The sequence below is a fragment of the Notolepis coatsorum genome (assembly GCF_963971535.1).
Source record: "Notolepis coatsorum genome assembly, chromosome: 7".
NCBI lineage: Eukaryota > Metazoa > Chordata > Actinopteri > Aulopiformes > Paralepididae > Notolepis > Notolepis coatsorum.
In genome coordinates, this window is record NC_140171.1 from 113,508,244 (window position 1) to 113,524,375 (window position 16,132).

Below are 16,132 nucleotides of genomic sequence, written 5' to 3' on the forward strand. Positions count from 1 at the left end.
AACTAGTAACTGATGGGTTCAGATAAATGTAGTGGAGTAAAAAGTACAATATTTCCCTTGAAATGTAGTGGAGTAAAAGTATAAAGTTCCCTAAAATGAAAATACTCACATAAAGTACAAGTAGCTAGAAATTGTACTTAAGTACAGTACTTGAGTAAAAATACTTAGTTACTTTCCACCACTGGTTACACTTATACAGCAAGGTGACTGGGTCTGGATTCTGTTAATTCTTATCTTCCTTAGGGTGAGCACTGAGCAGCAATGGGTAAGGAGAAGGTCCACATCAACATCGTGGTGATAGGCCATGTGGATTCAGGCAAGTCCACCACCACCGGCCACCTCATCTATAAGTGCGGGGGAATCGACAAGAGAACCATTGAGAAGTTTGAGAAGGAAGCTGCTGAGGTAAAGTAAGGTGTTGAAGAAGAAAAAAGTATAGTTTTAGTATCTGTATTGAATCCAGTGGCGTGCACAGATAGGGCCGAAGGGGGGCTTGAGCCCCTGCCCCCCCCCCAAAAAGAAATATATATATATATACTGATATATATATATATTTTTATACATTTACATTACATTTAGTCATTTAGCTGACGCTTTTAATCCGAAGCGATTTACAAGTTTTGTACGACAAGTCAGCAGGAAAGGTACAACTCTATCAGCTGAGTAACAATGTTAATCAAAGTGTTAAAAAATTTACAAAACATATTTTTATATACCAGGAACCAGTAATCACTTCAATCTGTTTCATTACAATATTGGGAACATTTGGATACCAGTATCGGTATTGGTGCATCATTTAACATTTAGTTGTAATTCTTACTCAGTGCATTCATACTACCAGAGTTATCGTGGTCATAAAAAGTTATGGAATTTGAAAATAGGTTGTCCAGGGCTGGACATGTTTTTGGAAAATTGTTACGAGTCAAGGTAGGAGTTGAGTTCCAATAGTAGAAAGTAATAAGGAGACGGAGATGTGGTTGCTCTTCTCAAGAAAACGTGTTCTTTTATCATCAGAATCACTAGAGCAAGAAACTGTAACGATAACGAATAAGGGTAATATAAGGAAAAGAGAATTAAGTAATAACAGCAAAGACAAGAGGTTCCATTTCTTGTCCGTGACCGACTGCTCGCAGTAGTTCTGTGAAGATCCGACAACAGACAGGAAGATGGGATTACTATAAAGGCAAAACTCCCAGCAAACCGCACGCAGTAATTAGTGACAACAAACCACAGGTGACAGTCAATCAGCGCTAATTACAGAGAACAAGGTGAAGTACTCCAGAATGGCTACTCCTGGGAGAGGACAGAAACCCAGAGCGTTACAGTACCTCCCCCCGACGAACGGCACCTGACGTTCACCTAGGGGCCTCGGGATGCAGCCGACAAAAATGGTCAATAAGGCTGTGATCTAAGATATCCCTTTGAGGCACGCAGGAACGCTCTTCTACCCTGTACCCCTCCCAATCCACCAAGAACTGAAACCCCCTACCCCTCCGCCTACAACCCAGGATCCTTCCCACCGTGTAGACAGTTTGACCGTCAAGGATGCGGGGCAGAGGAACCACGGGAAGTGGCGGGGACAAGGGCGATGACAGGAATGGCTTCAACAGGGACATGTGGAACGTCGGATGAACCCGCATGGAAGCTGGAAGCAGCAACCTGTAAGCCACAGGGTTCACCCGATGAACCACTTTAAAGGGGCCTATGAAGCGAGGAGCCAGCTTCCTGGATTCCACCCGCTGCCCAGGACGGAAAACCGGAGCCGGACGACGATTGCGGTTAGCCTGCTGCTGAGCCTTAACAGATGCCTTCTGTAGCGCCGTCCGAACCCGGTTCCACATCCCGCGACAGCGAGCCACGTGGGCCTGGACCGACGGCACCTCAGCCTCCCGCTCCTGTTCGGGAAAAAGGGGAGGTTGAAAACCATACTGACACTGAAAGGGAGACATACTTGTAGAGGTGGAGAGGAGGGTATTATGCACATACTCAGCCCATGCCAACCTCCTACTCCACGTCGCCGGACAACCGGCAACGTAGCACCTCAGAACCCCCTCCAGATCCTGGTTGACACGCTCCGTCTGCCCGTTGGACTGCGGATGGAACCCAGATGACAGACTGACGGAGGCTCCGAGGCTGGAGGCAAATGCCTTCCAGAACCTGGAGGCAAACTGAGGACCCCGGTCAGACACAATATCCACTGGAAGCCCGTGGACCCGAAAGACGTGCTGCACCACCAGGTCAGCCGTCTCTCGAGCCGAGGGAAGTTTGGGAAGGGGAATGAAGTGGGCCGCCTTGGAGAAGCGATCCACTACCACCAAAATGGTAATGAACCCATCTGACGGGGGAAGACCAGAAATAAAATCCAGGGATATGTGCGACCAGGGACGTTTGGGAATAGGAAGCGGCCGGAGGATACCCGCCGGTGCACAGCGAGAGGTCTTACTACACGCGCACACCGCCACAAAGGAGCGCATATCCCCCTCCTCTGTAGGCCACCAGAACCTCCTACGGATAAACTCCAGGGTTCTGGCGGCCCCAGGGTGGCCGGTGAGGGAGGAGGTATGTGCCCACTGCAGCAGGTGCAAGCGCGCACATACATCCGCCCCGGAGGACCCCCACCGGGATCGGGTTCCCGTGCCAGAGCCAATCTTACCACCCTATCTATGCCCCATGACACGGGAGCCAAAATAAGGGCCTGTGGAATAATAGGATGGGGCTTCTCCTCCCGGTCCGGGGGGTCAAACTGGCATGACAGAGCGTCAGGCTTGACGTTCTTGGAACTGGGCCGGTAGGAGATGGAAAATCTAAATTGAGTGAAGAATAACGCCCACCTGGCTTGGCGCGCGTTAAGGCGGTTAGCCCCCTGGATGTAAGCCAAGTTCTTATGATCAGTCCAAACAATGAAAGGGTGTGCCGCCCCCTCCAACCAATGTCTCCATTCCTCCAGTGCCAATTTGATTGCCAACAACTCCCGATTACCCACGTCGTAGTTGCGCTCGGCCGAAGACAGCCTGCACGGAAAAAAAACGCAAGGATGCACTTTCCCGTCCTTTAAGCATCTCTGAGAGATCACCCCCCCACCGCGATATCGGAGGCATCCACCTCCACTATAAACGGAGCCTCCGAATCGTGGCGGATCAGTACAGGGGCGGAGGTAAACCGACGTTTGAGGTCGCGAAAGGCTGACTCTGCCCGAGGCGACCATTCAAAGCCAGGGAGAGAGGCCTTAGTGAGAGCTGTCAGAGGAGTGGCTAAGGCGCTAAAATTGTGAATAAAACGCCTGTTAAAATGTGCAAAGCCCAAAAACCGCTGTAACTCCTTGAGCGACGAAGGACGTGGCCAGTCCAAGACTGCACTCACCTTGGCTGGATCCATGCGAAGATCGCCCTTCGTCAACACAAAGCCCAGGAAGGAAACAGTGTCGGTGTGAAACACACACTTCTCTGCCTTAAGAAATAGCTGATGTTGGAGGAGACGTTGGAGCACCTGACGAACGTGCTGTTGGTGTTGCACCATATCGCGAGAACAAATTAGGATGTCGTCTAAGTACACAAAGACTGACACCCCGATTAAATCCCGCAACACGTTGTTAACTAGGGCTTGGAAAACTGCCGGAGCATTAGCTAAACCAAAGGGCATAACTAAGTACTCATAATGCCCGTTGGGCGTGTTAAATGCAGTTTTCCACTCGTCTCCCTCTCTAATCCTGACCAGGTTGTATGCATTACGTAAGTCAAGTTTAGAGAAGACCTGCGCCCCCTGTAAGCACTCAAAGTGTCCTTGAGAGGCAAGGGGTAACGGTTCTTGATGGAAACGTCATTCAACCCCCTATAATCGATGCATGGCCGCTGGCTACCATCTTTTTTTGCTACAAAAAAGAACCCAGCGCCTGCAGGGGATGTGGACGGACGAATATGCCCCGCGGCCAGTGCCTCCTGAATATAGTTATTCATGGACACTGTCTCGGGGCGAGAGAGAGAAAACATACGCCCACGGGGTGGAGAGGTACCAGGAAGAAGATTAATGGGGCAGTCCTAAGATCTATGAGGCGGTAGTGCTTTCGCACGAGTTTGACTAAAAACCTCCACCAGGTCCCAATAAATCTCAGGTACACCTGCTAAATCGGGATTAGGAGATGTGGCAGTCTGCAACGCTCACCACCATCCTGGAGAGAGACAAGGGAGACAAAAGAGAAAAAGAAAAAGGGGCGGGTGAACTCTCGCCGGAAACCGACTTAACACCGCTCCCCATAGAGCGTTCACCCGTAGCCCAATTAATACCAGGGCTATGCTCTGCTAGCCACGGATGACCTAAAACAATGGCAGAATGGGGAGACACGACAACATAAAATTGTAACCATTCCCATTCCCTCCCGGCCACCTGGAGATGCAGCTGCGCCGTGTGCTGGGTAATGAGCCCACTACCCAGTGGTCGACTGTCCAATGACTGAACCGGGATAGGTACCTCCAGTGTCTCCAAAGGGACCCCCCACTCAAGTGCTAATCCCACGTGAATTAAATTACCCGCCGCTCCCGAATCAATCAATGCCCTGGTCTTCCTGAGATAATTCCCCCACCCAACAGTGACATCAAAAAAAGTGCGTGTATCATTAGTGACAGAGGTAAAATGCCCACCTGCTAAAACTCCCCCCAAGTTTAGCGAGCCCCCCCCCCCGTTTCCCGACAATCCAGCACAGTCACTGAAGCGATGTCCAGTACGACCACAATGGAAACAACGCTTCTGTTTGATCCGCCTCTGTCTCTCCGCGTCTGACAGGCGCAGAGCCCCCAGTTGCATAGGCTCGTCACCCAGGCTCTCTCTTGTGTAATGCATAGCTGGTTCGACACCGAAAGAAGGGCGGAAGCAGGGCTGTACACTGCGATCATCTCGTCGCAAATTGCCCCCTAATCTGGCTGGTGCGAGTGGAAAATATCATCTGGGGGCAAGCTTGCGAGTAGTGATTGCAACCCTTCATTCGCATTTCACTCCTAAATTAATCCATTCAAATTGGATAAAACATTAGCCTACAACCAGGGCATAATGTTGCGGTTGTAATTTCATTAGACAGACCAGCGCGGACCTTTAATAACATGCAATTTGATTGACACGAGCAATGGGCTAACGTTAGCTGCTATCCACGGTATCCATTAGGATTATGCTAAGCTAACTAGCGTTAGCTGCTGCTAACCCTGGACACCAGTCAAAGCGGACTCCACAACACTAGTTCCATTCGGGAGGAAAGGGGGTGGGTTATATTGACAACGCTTGACAACAGAAGTTTAAACATAACTTCATATTTATTGGTTATTCGTTTCTGTTACTGTATATCATCCACTTTCCATCTCCGTCTGTTAAACGCTTCCTGTTTACATTCGAGTGTGACGTCATCACCTACGGCAGCTTAGACGATCAAAACGCGAACCTAGAACAAAACCCGGGGGGGGGGGGGGGGCTGGCTCTCTCATTCGTTCTCGCCCCCTCTCTCTCTCTCTCTCTCTCTCTCTCGCTCTGATTGATTGAAAACTTTATTAACAGATTGCAGAATGGGTACAATACAGTACAGCTCTCTCTACATTCAATGATTTAAAGTAGCCAAACGTTACAGACAGTATAAATACTAACTGGATAGTTGATGATATAAACATTTAATTTCATTATCTGAAATATTCTAAAATCATTAAGTCTGCTATAAGCCATTATCCCTTTGTGTGTGTGATTATTATTTTCTCACAGTAGTGTGTGTGTATATATATATGTGTGTGTGTGTGTGTGTGTGTGTGTGCGTTTGGCTAAAGTGGATAGAAAACACAGTACTGTGCAAAAAAAAGGCACCCAAAAGTTTTTATATAAATGGTCTTAGATGTAAATACATTTTTTATTAGTGTGTCAGTAGACTACTCTTAGTACATTTTCATTAAATAATTTTTTAAAGCATCTTCATGGTTTAATAATGCAAACATATGTTGCAGGGACTTATTATAATCATCATATTGGCGTGACTGTATGCATCAAAGGGTTAAATCAAGCATTTTTAAGTGCTTTAGAGGAAATGTCAAAATATTGCGATATATATCGTGTATCGTGATATGGCCAAAAAAGATCGCGATATCATTTAGAGGCCATATCGCTCAGCCCTACTATAATGGTAAAATAGTTATTTAAAAATTTGCCCCCAAAAAATATTCTTTGCCCCTAAATTTCTCATTTAGGGGCAAGTGTGCCCCTAGTGAAAAAGCTTAGCGTACAGCCCTGGGAAGAGTACCTGTGACGAAGCCTCCCTCTCCCGTGAAGATAGCTCATCCTGCATCCGCCCTGAAAGACCTTGCACAAACAATACACAACAGGGTATTTTCGGCCAGGCCGCCTCCCGAGCCACAATGCGGAAGTCAATCGCGTAATCTGCCACAGAGCGACTACCTTGCCGGCAGGAGATGAGCCGCCCACCGGCTTCATAGATGGATATCACCCGAGAGGTATCGAACACATGTCGCAACTCTCAGGTGAAGGCAGTCGCGCTGCAGCAGATCGCTGACCCATTTTCGCATTCCGCTGTGGCCCAAGAAAGAGCACGACCTGTAAGAAGAGTGATTATATATGCAACTTTAGATATGTCAGTAGGGAAAGTACGAGGCTGTAATTGGAACACAAGAGAGCACTGGGTGACGAACTCCCGGCAACCTTCCGGAGCTTTTCCATAACGATCTGGCGGCGGCAGCCATGGTTCTCGAGCCTCTTCCCGGCCAAGTGGACGTACCTGCCCATCCCCCCCGCCGGCAGACGGGGCTCCAGACGCGGCTTCCATCGCTGTTACCGCAATGGCGGCTGAAGTGATAGCGTGGTTAGCCGCAGCTAATGCTGAATCTGCTTTGGATATAACCGCGGCTACTGCTTCTTGGGACGAGTTGGATAGGTCTCCCAGACGACCCAGTTCGATGCCTACTTCCAGCTGGCGATCGATGATGACCCTCAGCTGTTCTCTCTGAGCATCCAATTCCTCCGGAATCTTTCTGTGGAACTCATAATGGTCGGATCTTCTGTTACGAGTCAAGGTAGGAGTTGAGTTCCAATAGTAGAAAGTAATAAGGAGATGGAGATGTGGTTGCTCTTCTCAAGAAAACGTGTTCTTTTATTATCAGAATCACTAGAGCAAGAGATTGTAACGATAATGAATAAGAAGCCAGGCTTCAACTGAGGGTAATATAAGGAAAAGAGAATTAAGTAATAACAGCAAAGACAAGAGGTTCCATTTCTTGTCCGTGGCCGACTGCTCGCAGTAGTTCTGTGAAGATCCGACAACAGACAGAGGAAGATGGGATTACTATAAAGGCAAAACTTTCAGCAAACCACACGCAGTAATTAGTGACAACAAACCACAGGTGACAGTCAATCAGCGCTAATTACAGAGAACAAGGTGAAGTACTCCAGAATGGCAGTAGGGTTTCTACTCCTGGGAGAGGACAGAAACCCAGAGCGTTACAGAAAATATGCTTTTGGAAAAGTCCTTTTAAACTAATTTAATTTAAAACCATGGCCATAACTTTGTTATCTATGTAAATCTGAAAATATAAATGACAGGAGTTGTAAGACCGAAATAAGAGTCTGTGTGGCGGCTACTATTTCTGTCTCTACAGCCACAGTAAAGCTTCCATAACAAGTTCACAATGTCAGCAGTTAAAGTTTGTTCATTCATTACACTGCAGAAATACAGTCATGGGAATTTGGTATGAAGTTTTGGAACATTTAGAAATTTGATTGGAAAATAAGTTTGGGAACCTTGTACCACATCTTTCCTGACAGACTCCCATAGGAATAACTACAAATACACAGTGAAATGAAAACGTAAACGATGTAAATCTGATGTATGTCATTTACCCCCTTCACATTCCATAGATGGGGAAGGGCTCATTCAAGTATGCCTGGGTGCTGGACAAGCTGAAAGCGGAGCGAGAGCGCGGGATCACCATCGACATCTCCCTCTGGAAGTTCGAGACCGGCAGGTACTACGTAACCATCATCGATGCTCCTGGGCACCGGGACTTCATCAAGAACATGATCACTGGAACCTCCCAGGTTAGAGAGAGAGAGAGAGAGAGAGAGAGAGAGAGAGAGAGAGAGAGAGAGAGAGAGAGAAAGAGAGAGAGAGAGAGAGAGAGAGAGAGAGAGATCAAAAGCAAAGGAACCTTCTGATTACCAGACAACTGCTCTACCTCCTGAGCCACAGTCTCCCCAACAGTGAATCTGGTGGCCATAATTATGTTGCCTGAATATTGATATATCAGCGCTACATTGATAATATATTCATTATTTGGACAGGGAGTGAAGAGTCATCACAGGTATCTCAACGCCGCTAACTCCAATTTGAGCTTCACTCTAGAGGCCAGCCCCAGCAACATCAGTTTCTTGGATGTTTTGGTCATCAAGGAGGGGAACACTATCCATTAGGGGTGTAACGGTACACAGAAGCCATGGTTCGGTACATACCTCGGTATTGGGGTCACGGTTCGGTACGAGTTCGGTACAACAGAAAAAAAATATTTATAATAATTATTATTAATATAAGTTAACATTTATTTTTTTAAATTTTTTATATATTTTTAAATGTATATATTATATTTATGATAATTATTATAATTATTATTATTAAATAGAATACTTTTCTATAGGCTTGCCGTGGTAATTAGTGATACTGGTGTCATTCTGTGTTCAGGCATCCACTTGCCTACTGCCCCTTTAAACTTATAATTGCTAAGTTTCACTTTCACTTCCAGAGAGAATTTAACTTCACGACCAGACTGAATACTAGAGAACAGATGACATATTACAACAATGGCAGAGGATTATTTGAATTTAAACACAGTGGAGCTCAGATGATCTGATGATCTGTCCGGAAAAGTAGGCCTATGTTTCTTCTTTTTATTTGATTGTGCCTGTGAGTCCGGCGGGGGAGAATGTTGATGTGTTTGTTGGCGCGCGCGTGTGTAAGTGTGTCGGCGATGCGTGTGTGTTTCTTTCCATTGGTTTCATTTAGTTAACGTTATTGGGCGAACAAGAAAACGAAAGAAAACTGTAATTACCCTGCAGCTGTTCCAATGTAAATGTGCCTTTCTCCCCAGTGCACTTTTGCCGCTCTGAAGTCTGACTCGGTGTGCCCGGCCACGCGTGCTGTTCTCGCACGGACCTCGCGAGTGCCTGCATGTGGGTGTGTTTGCGCTGTGGCGTGTATTCGTCGCATGGGTGCGCGTACCGCACCGTGACGGCCGTACCGTAAATCCGCGGGACGAATACACTGTGGTATAATATAATGTCCTCATGTAAATATACTCCCCTCCCCTGTGTCCCCCTTACCTGTGCCCCCCCCCCTCTCTGTGGAATAAGACATTCCCCTCCCCTTCCTCCCCAAACCTGTACCCCCCCCCCATTTGACCTATCAAATGGGACCACACACCCCCCCCTTGTTGAACTATAAAGGGCTCCTCCCGACCACAATCGAGGTCTTCTCACCTGGGTCATTTCAGCTGATCACCTGGGGGAAGCCCTCAGCCATTCTCTCTATGTACTTACTATCTGTTTGGTTAATAAACCTTTGTTATTATCCAAACCTCGGTTGACTGAGAACATTCTTCATCAGGATATCTACAAATATCCCACAATTGGCGTCTACGAACTTGTGACGGACTCTTGCGTCCTACCGGCGTGCTGTATTGTTTCAGCTATACAGAGAAAAGTGAGTATAATAGATGGTCGACCAAAAATGTATGGCAAGGAATTAAAACCTTCCTGCTTTTCTCTGTGCCAGGTGAATATTACAGAATGTTGTCAAATATTGAGATCATGGCTGAGTAAGAATAATGTGCATTAATATATCTGATCTGTATTGAGAATCGTTACCAGGGCGCGCGTGCACCTGGGTCCTTATCAGGCGGTTCTGAGAGGATGGGTTATATGTGCTATTCCCAAAAGTTTAGGCACAAAGGTTGAAGTGCTATTCCAGGTCGAGTCGGAGCCGACCAAAAGCTAAGGCACACAATACAGGTTGTTGTATTGCTAACCCAAGTCTAATTCAGACTGAAATGTAGGCAAAAAAAGGAGATACGTGAGCTTATTAGAGTGATATCATTGGAAAACGCTACTCTGTTAAAAACGTTCTGTGATTCCTTTGCAAAGAGGCGGGAAGTTAGGACCGAGAAGCTGATGAAATCATAGTTAGAAATTACCAGAGTAGCGTCATAATATTCATTGTTTCAACCTCAAACTAAGCCCACAATCTCTTCCATTCCTGAAAACGATGTATTTGGATTAAATTAACCAATTGATCATACAGATAGCGGGAAGATGATCACGCGATGTCCTAGTAGTACATGATTACGCGATGCCCCGGGAGTACGTGAATGTACATTAAACGGGACATCAGTCGCGGAAAGTACATTAAACAGGACATTAGTCGCGAGTTGAAGAGACCGAGAGTATGATAAAACGGTATATTCACATCTAATATATCGCTGGTAAATTTTGAAGTCAGGTTCGGTCGTTATGACTTTAATAACGATGTATAGGTATATCAAGGGATAAATGCCTTGTCGCAGCAGATGGCTGGTCGACTAAACGAACAGCGATCCAATACAGTCAGATATACACACACGTTAACTTATATGTATTATTGTTGTTTTGTCTGTTTAAAGTCTCGTTTGTATGCGCACAATATGCCGACTGATATCGCGCCGAGCATTGAGAGACTAGTACCGTTATACAGAGAATAACATTGAGGTGCAACTCACGGGACAAACTAGGATAGTAATTTCCGGAATCAACAAAACCGGCCCACGGGAACGACCATTTGGGGAAGTATAGTTTTATCGTTTCAGTTTGTTTACGTTTCACATATGCACAGGCGCGTTCATTCGGTAACAAAACGCTGGTTTAGGAATTCCAGGCTATTGAGAGCTTGTGGGAAAAATACTGTATGAATTGCAAAGCGTTATTTCCGAGGCGAATGAGAACGCACGAACGTCGCTTGGAGCGATGACGTCACGCTATGCGCGCCGTGAAGTTATGATTTTATATGAAACTATCCATAGGCGAACGTAAAGTTTAATGTGCCCAAGGCCGAGGGTGCGTGAAATCCACATGTAGTATATGTTTTATTTGTATATGTATGTGCGCGCTGCTATTGGAAAATGTTGAGTTGCGGTGGCGAGATGCAGAAGAGTGTTTCCAGGGTTGCATTATCCCAGACCACCGGAGAAACGAACCGAACATTGCATTGACGACACGTAACGTGCTACAGCCTCAGGAACCACTATTCGATTAAAGATACACATGGGCAAAAAAGGGGGTAAGTTAATAGGGTTATTCAATAACTGAACTGAACTGTGAGGATCCAACGTCAACACAACAGCTTTCCCCGGTGAGTATGAAAATCATAAATATAGATGCTTTGATTGATTGATTGAAAACTTTATTAACAGATTGCAGAATGGGTACAATACAGCACAGCTCAATACACACAATTGTTAAGGGGATGCAGACCAGAGAAAGACTTTCGTCTTGTTTACATCAGGGTCCCCCATTTTCAATTCATCAGGACATATTATGACATACATGACATACAGATAGTCAGTACTGCTACATCTATACATTTATGACATACCAGATTTGCAAATTCAGTACTGTTTGTGATACAAAAGGAGTCAAGAAAAGAGAGTATATACATTTGACGTAGAAACTTACATACACAACTATCATCTCAGTTACAGTAAATTACAACTATCTCAGATCACTTGAGTGTTTATGTTGCTTTAATTTACACATTATAAGTCACATAAAGCTAATTACAATGTCTGTTTCAGAATTATAATACATCTGTGGGCATACCGGTCATACTGACCAATACGGGGAGCTAAACAAACACTTCCGGTTTCCGGTATATGGCAGTACAGGAATTGTAGTCCACATAAACAGCGTTAGATTAGACTTTATAAGCTTTTAATGTTGAAAACTTGGGCACAAACAACATAGATTATGTTTAAAAGTAAGATGTTTAGGTTATATTCACTTGAGTTAATGTGTTTATCTAAAGAACCAATGAAAGATAACTAGCCCTTTCCATTGTAAGACATTTTTAAACATGATTCAAAATGTGTGGTTCCACATTCATATGATGCTTGTGTACATATGCGATATGATTGATAAATGATAACACTATCATTACATCCTAGGATGGGATGGATGAGAACTAGCTGATGTTTTGTTAAGCTCACAGACAATCAACAAAGAACCCACTCAAATGGTCTTAGGAGTGGAAAATTAACATGTGTTTTTATTTTCAGTCAGGCTCTGAGGCGAGATGCAGAGACCTACACCCAAATGGTATCACAAAAGACTGAAACTCCAACAATTTGCATGTCAACCGAAGATGGTGTGGAGCTGAGAGACAATCGATTGACCATTTAAAACAAATCTGCATCCAAACACCCACATGTAAATTGTGTTTACAAGAAGCAAACAGACAATCAAGAGAAAAAAAGGGACTGAGTTAATCTACAGTAGAACAAAGCAGTTTGGAGCTAAAGGGAAATCAATTGTGAGACGATAGCAGACACTATTCAGGATGGGCACTTAAAAACAAAGGGCAGGAGCAGACAAAGCTATGCAACAGCATGCACTCTGACCACACCTAGAGACTCAACTTAGTATAGTATAAACACAGGTGATGATGTTGCAGTCATGAAAATCTACCTAATTCCCATACTAACAATAACTAACCAGTCGTTTTCATCATCTCTTTTCAAGAGGCACACGAATTAGAGATGAATTCTGAATAAAACCAGACAAAGTAGAAGTGCCCGAGATGAAAGATTAATGATGAAAACAACTTTACTTACAATCTCCTCCTTCTATTCTCTGCTTATAACCAATAACATGCATGATTATTCTTTTAACAAACTAATACATTTCCATGACTGCAAAATATCAACCACCAAAATTGGAACACAATTATCTAAATGTACAAGATATACAAGTACATTGATCATTTAGCTGACACTTTTATCCAAAAGCGACTCACAGGGTCTGTATGACAGGACATCAAAAAGGGCACAACTCTATCATCTGAGTAACAATGGTCATCAAAGTGTTGAGTGCTACAGTGTAGGTTAGTTTATTAGGACAAATGCATGACAGTAAGGTTAGCTAGGGTTAGATTTATTTGTATCAGTTGAAAGCAGGATAATCATTTACACAATGATTATCAAAATGCACAAGGTGTATTAGAGGTAATTAAATTAATACTACTTAAGAGTAGATGAGAAAATGAATGATTGTTTTTCATGCAAAATTAACTGGCTGCCTAGATTTTATGTTTTTTCCCCATGCTAAATTATGACGAGCCACACTGAGACGTGAAGAACGCCAGAGAAGGCGTGGCGAGGTAAGTATCCTGAGGTACACCCAACGCATCCTGAGGTAAGATCAAATTAAATTTGACATCACAGATTATAAAGATAAAAAGAAATTTTCTGATTCCATGCAAAGATCGGATCCAAACGATATCAAATGCATGATGGTATTACACAATGAATTGAATGAACCCTAAATGATTTTCCTCTTTAGCAGAAAGGCGTTGAATCATTTATGTGAGGAGGTTTTCTAAGGCAGTTTTTTATCATCCTCAGATCATAAATTGGTGAGAGGACAGGACGAGTGAGACGATGCGTGACCTGAACCACGAACGACGGCGCGACCAGGCAAGGAAGAACACAACCCAGCGACCTGAGCGACCCACGACAGCATAGGACCACCACCAGGGACGCCGCCAAGGAGCTGCGAACACAACCAGGACGACGACAGCAACCGTGGGAGAGCCGCCATCCAACCCAGCCCACAGACGTCCCCAAGAAAGTGGAGCAGGGGACCACGAAGGAGACTGACCAAGGAGACACTGACGAAGAGGAGATCAACCTTTGACGGCCTCCACCCCGGCACTGCAGACCACGGCAGACCAAACCAACGCCACATTGTCCACATTATTATGTATTTATTTAAATTTTACTGTGTTACTGTATTACATCACATTTGAATTACTTAGGTTACAAAATTGTATTGTCAGAAAAGAAAGAATCAGTTGGTTTATTCTCTCATGGAAGAGGACATGTAACGTTGTTGTTTTGCACCTGTATGGTGAACAGTTGATAATATATGCACTAGAATTACATACAGAAGCGATGCATAAGACGTTTTATCTCCTCATTTATAGAGAAGAAATGGAGAAAATTGCCTGATTCTAAGTAAAGACCAACAAAACTGAGGCAATCACAGATGAAAGTGACACTCAAACTTAGGTTAAATACAACTGAATCCTAAGTAATTTCATCAAGAATAATTATAAAATGTGCATATATATATTTTTGAACAGTTTCCCATAATCGATCATGATAGCCTTATGTGTAAATCCTATTCCTAATAATTATGCACACAATTTTGTTTTTCACCCTGTGCACTCTGACCACACAGAGACAGTGCTCACATGTATGTAATAGTTTTATTACTATGCCTGTATGCACAACCATCACATTAGCTCCCCTGAGTCACGACATGAACGACTGAAGGTATGCCAAGATATTTGCACAGCTATAGCTTCTAATGATTATGTTAATTGTTGTTTGATATCAGAGTTGAGGACCACTCATTGATATAGGTATTTTGAGCGATTAATAAAAGAAAAGGGTGATATCTATTCCCACATCTCTGATATCAAAATAACACAGACCGCAGTCCAGTCGATCATGTCATGAATCATGTATATAAATAATTCTATTTTAAACTGTTATGCCAACCAACATCACATCGGCCAAAATTTTCATTATTTTAATTGTTTTCTATTTTCACTTTTACCTGTTCCAAACAACCCTGGTATATTATACATTAATCTCACCCACATTATAACAGAGAAAAGTGAGTATTGTGGTATAATATAATGTCCTCATGTAAATATACTCCCCTCCCCTGTGTCCCCCTTACCTATGCCCCCCCCCCTCTCTGTGGAATAAGACATTCCCCTCCCCTTCCTCCCCAAACCTGTACCCCCCCCCCATTTGACCTATCAAATGGGACCACACACCCCCCCTTGTTGAACTATAAAGGGCTCCTCCCGACCACAATCGAGGTCTTCTCACCTGGGTCATTTCAGCTGATCACCTGGGGGAAGCCCTCAGCCATTCTCTCTATGTAATCTATCTGTTTGGTTAATAAACCTTGTTATTATCCAAACCTCGGTTGACTGAGAACATTCTTCATCAGGATATCCACAAATAGCCTCAGGAACCTAGAGACAGAGGTTTTTAGCAGGCTGTGACGACGACGTACAGGCATAGAGACAGGTGTTTAGCAGTTTGTGATGTACAGGCGTAGAGACAGAGGTGTTTGGCAGACTGTGATGTACAGGCGTAGAGACAGATGTTTAGCAGTCTGTGATGTACAGGCGTAGAGACTAGGGGTGTAACGGTACACAGAAGCCACGGTTCGGTACCTACCTCGGTATTGGGGTCACGGTTTGGTACGAGTTCGGTACAACAGAAAAAAAATATTTATAATAATTATTATTAACACTTCCTGTGCCAAAAACATTGTACAACGGGGTATCAAGTTCATGCTAATTCTGCCAGATCACGGTGTACGACGTTATTTTGATCATATTTCATATTTTCGCCATGGTATTCATATTTCCCTCACGGAGCCTTGTCTGATGCTGTGGGACTTGGCACAACTCTGCAACGCTTCAATACTGCCACCTGGTGGATGATCGGCGAGTTGCCAAACCGGAAGTGGCCGGTTGGATATCGTGTGTCTCCTAAATCCGTCCGGCCACTTGCATATCGTCGCGGGACTCAAGACACACACCGTGGATATGAATCGCTGCCATAACTCAATAATCGACATGATTTGGGCGTGTATTAGTATTATACAAACCGGAAATGGATCTACTCGATCCCCATCAAATAACTGGGATATTTTTGCTCCAGTGTCATCACCCAGCGGTAAGAGGAGGCTGACGTTATTTTCAGCGTGAGTGTTTATTATTATCCATACAAACTGCTCTGATCTATATATCACCCATACTACATGAAGCATTTAACGA

At 44.4% G+C, this 16,132-nt stretch overlaps 1 protein-coding gene across 1 annotated transcript in view; it reads left to right on the forward strand.

Annotated features, from left to right (window-relative positions):
• Positions 1-261: 261 nt before the first annotated feature.
• The window catches only part of LOC311232111 (elongation factor 1-alpha 1), a gene marked incomplete at both ends in the record, with an annotated part of 98,457 nt that continues 82,586 nt past the window's right edge, over positions 262-16,132 (forward strand). Inside the window, 2 exons of the mRNA XM_084318797.1 lie at positions 262-405; positions 7,891-8,070. Of these exons, the coding sequence (XP_084174923.1) occupies positions 262-405; positions 7,891-8,070 (324 nt within the window). The remainder of the gene's footprint in view (positions 406-7,890; positions 8,071-16,132) is intronic.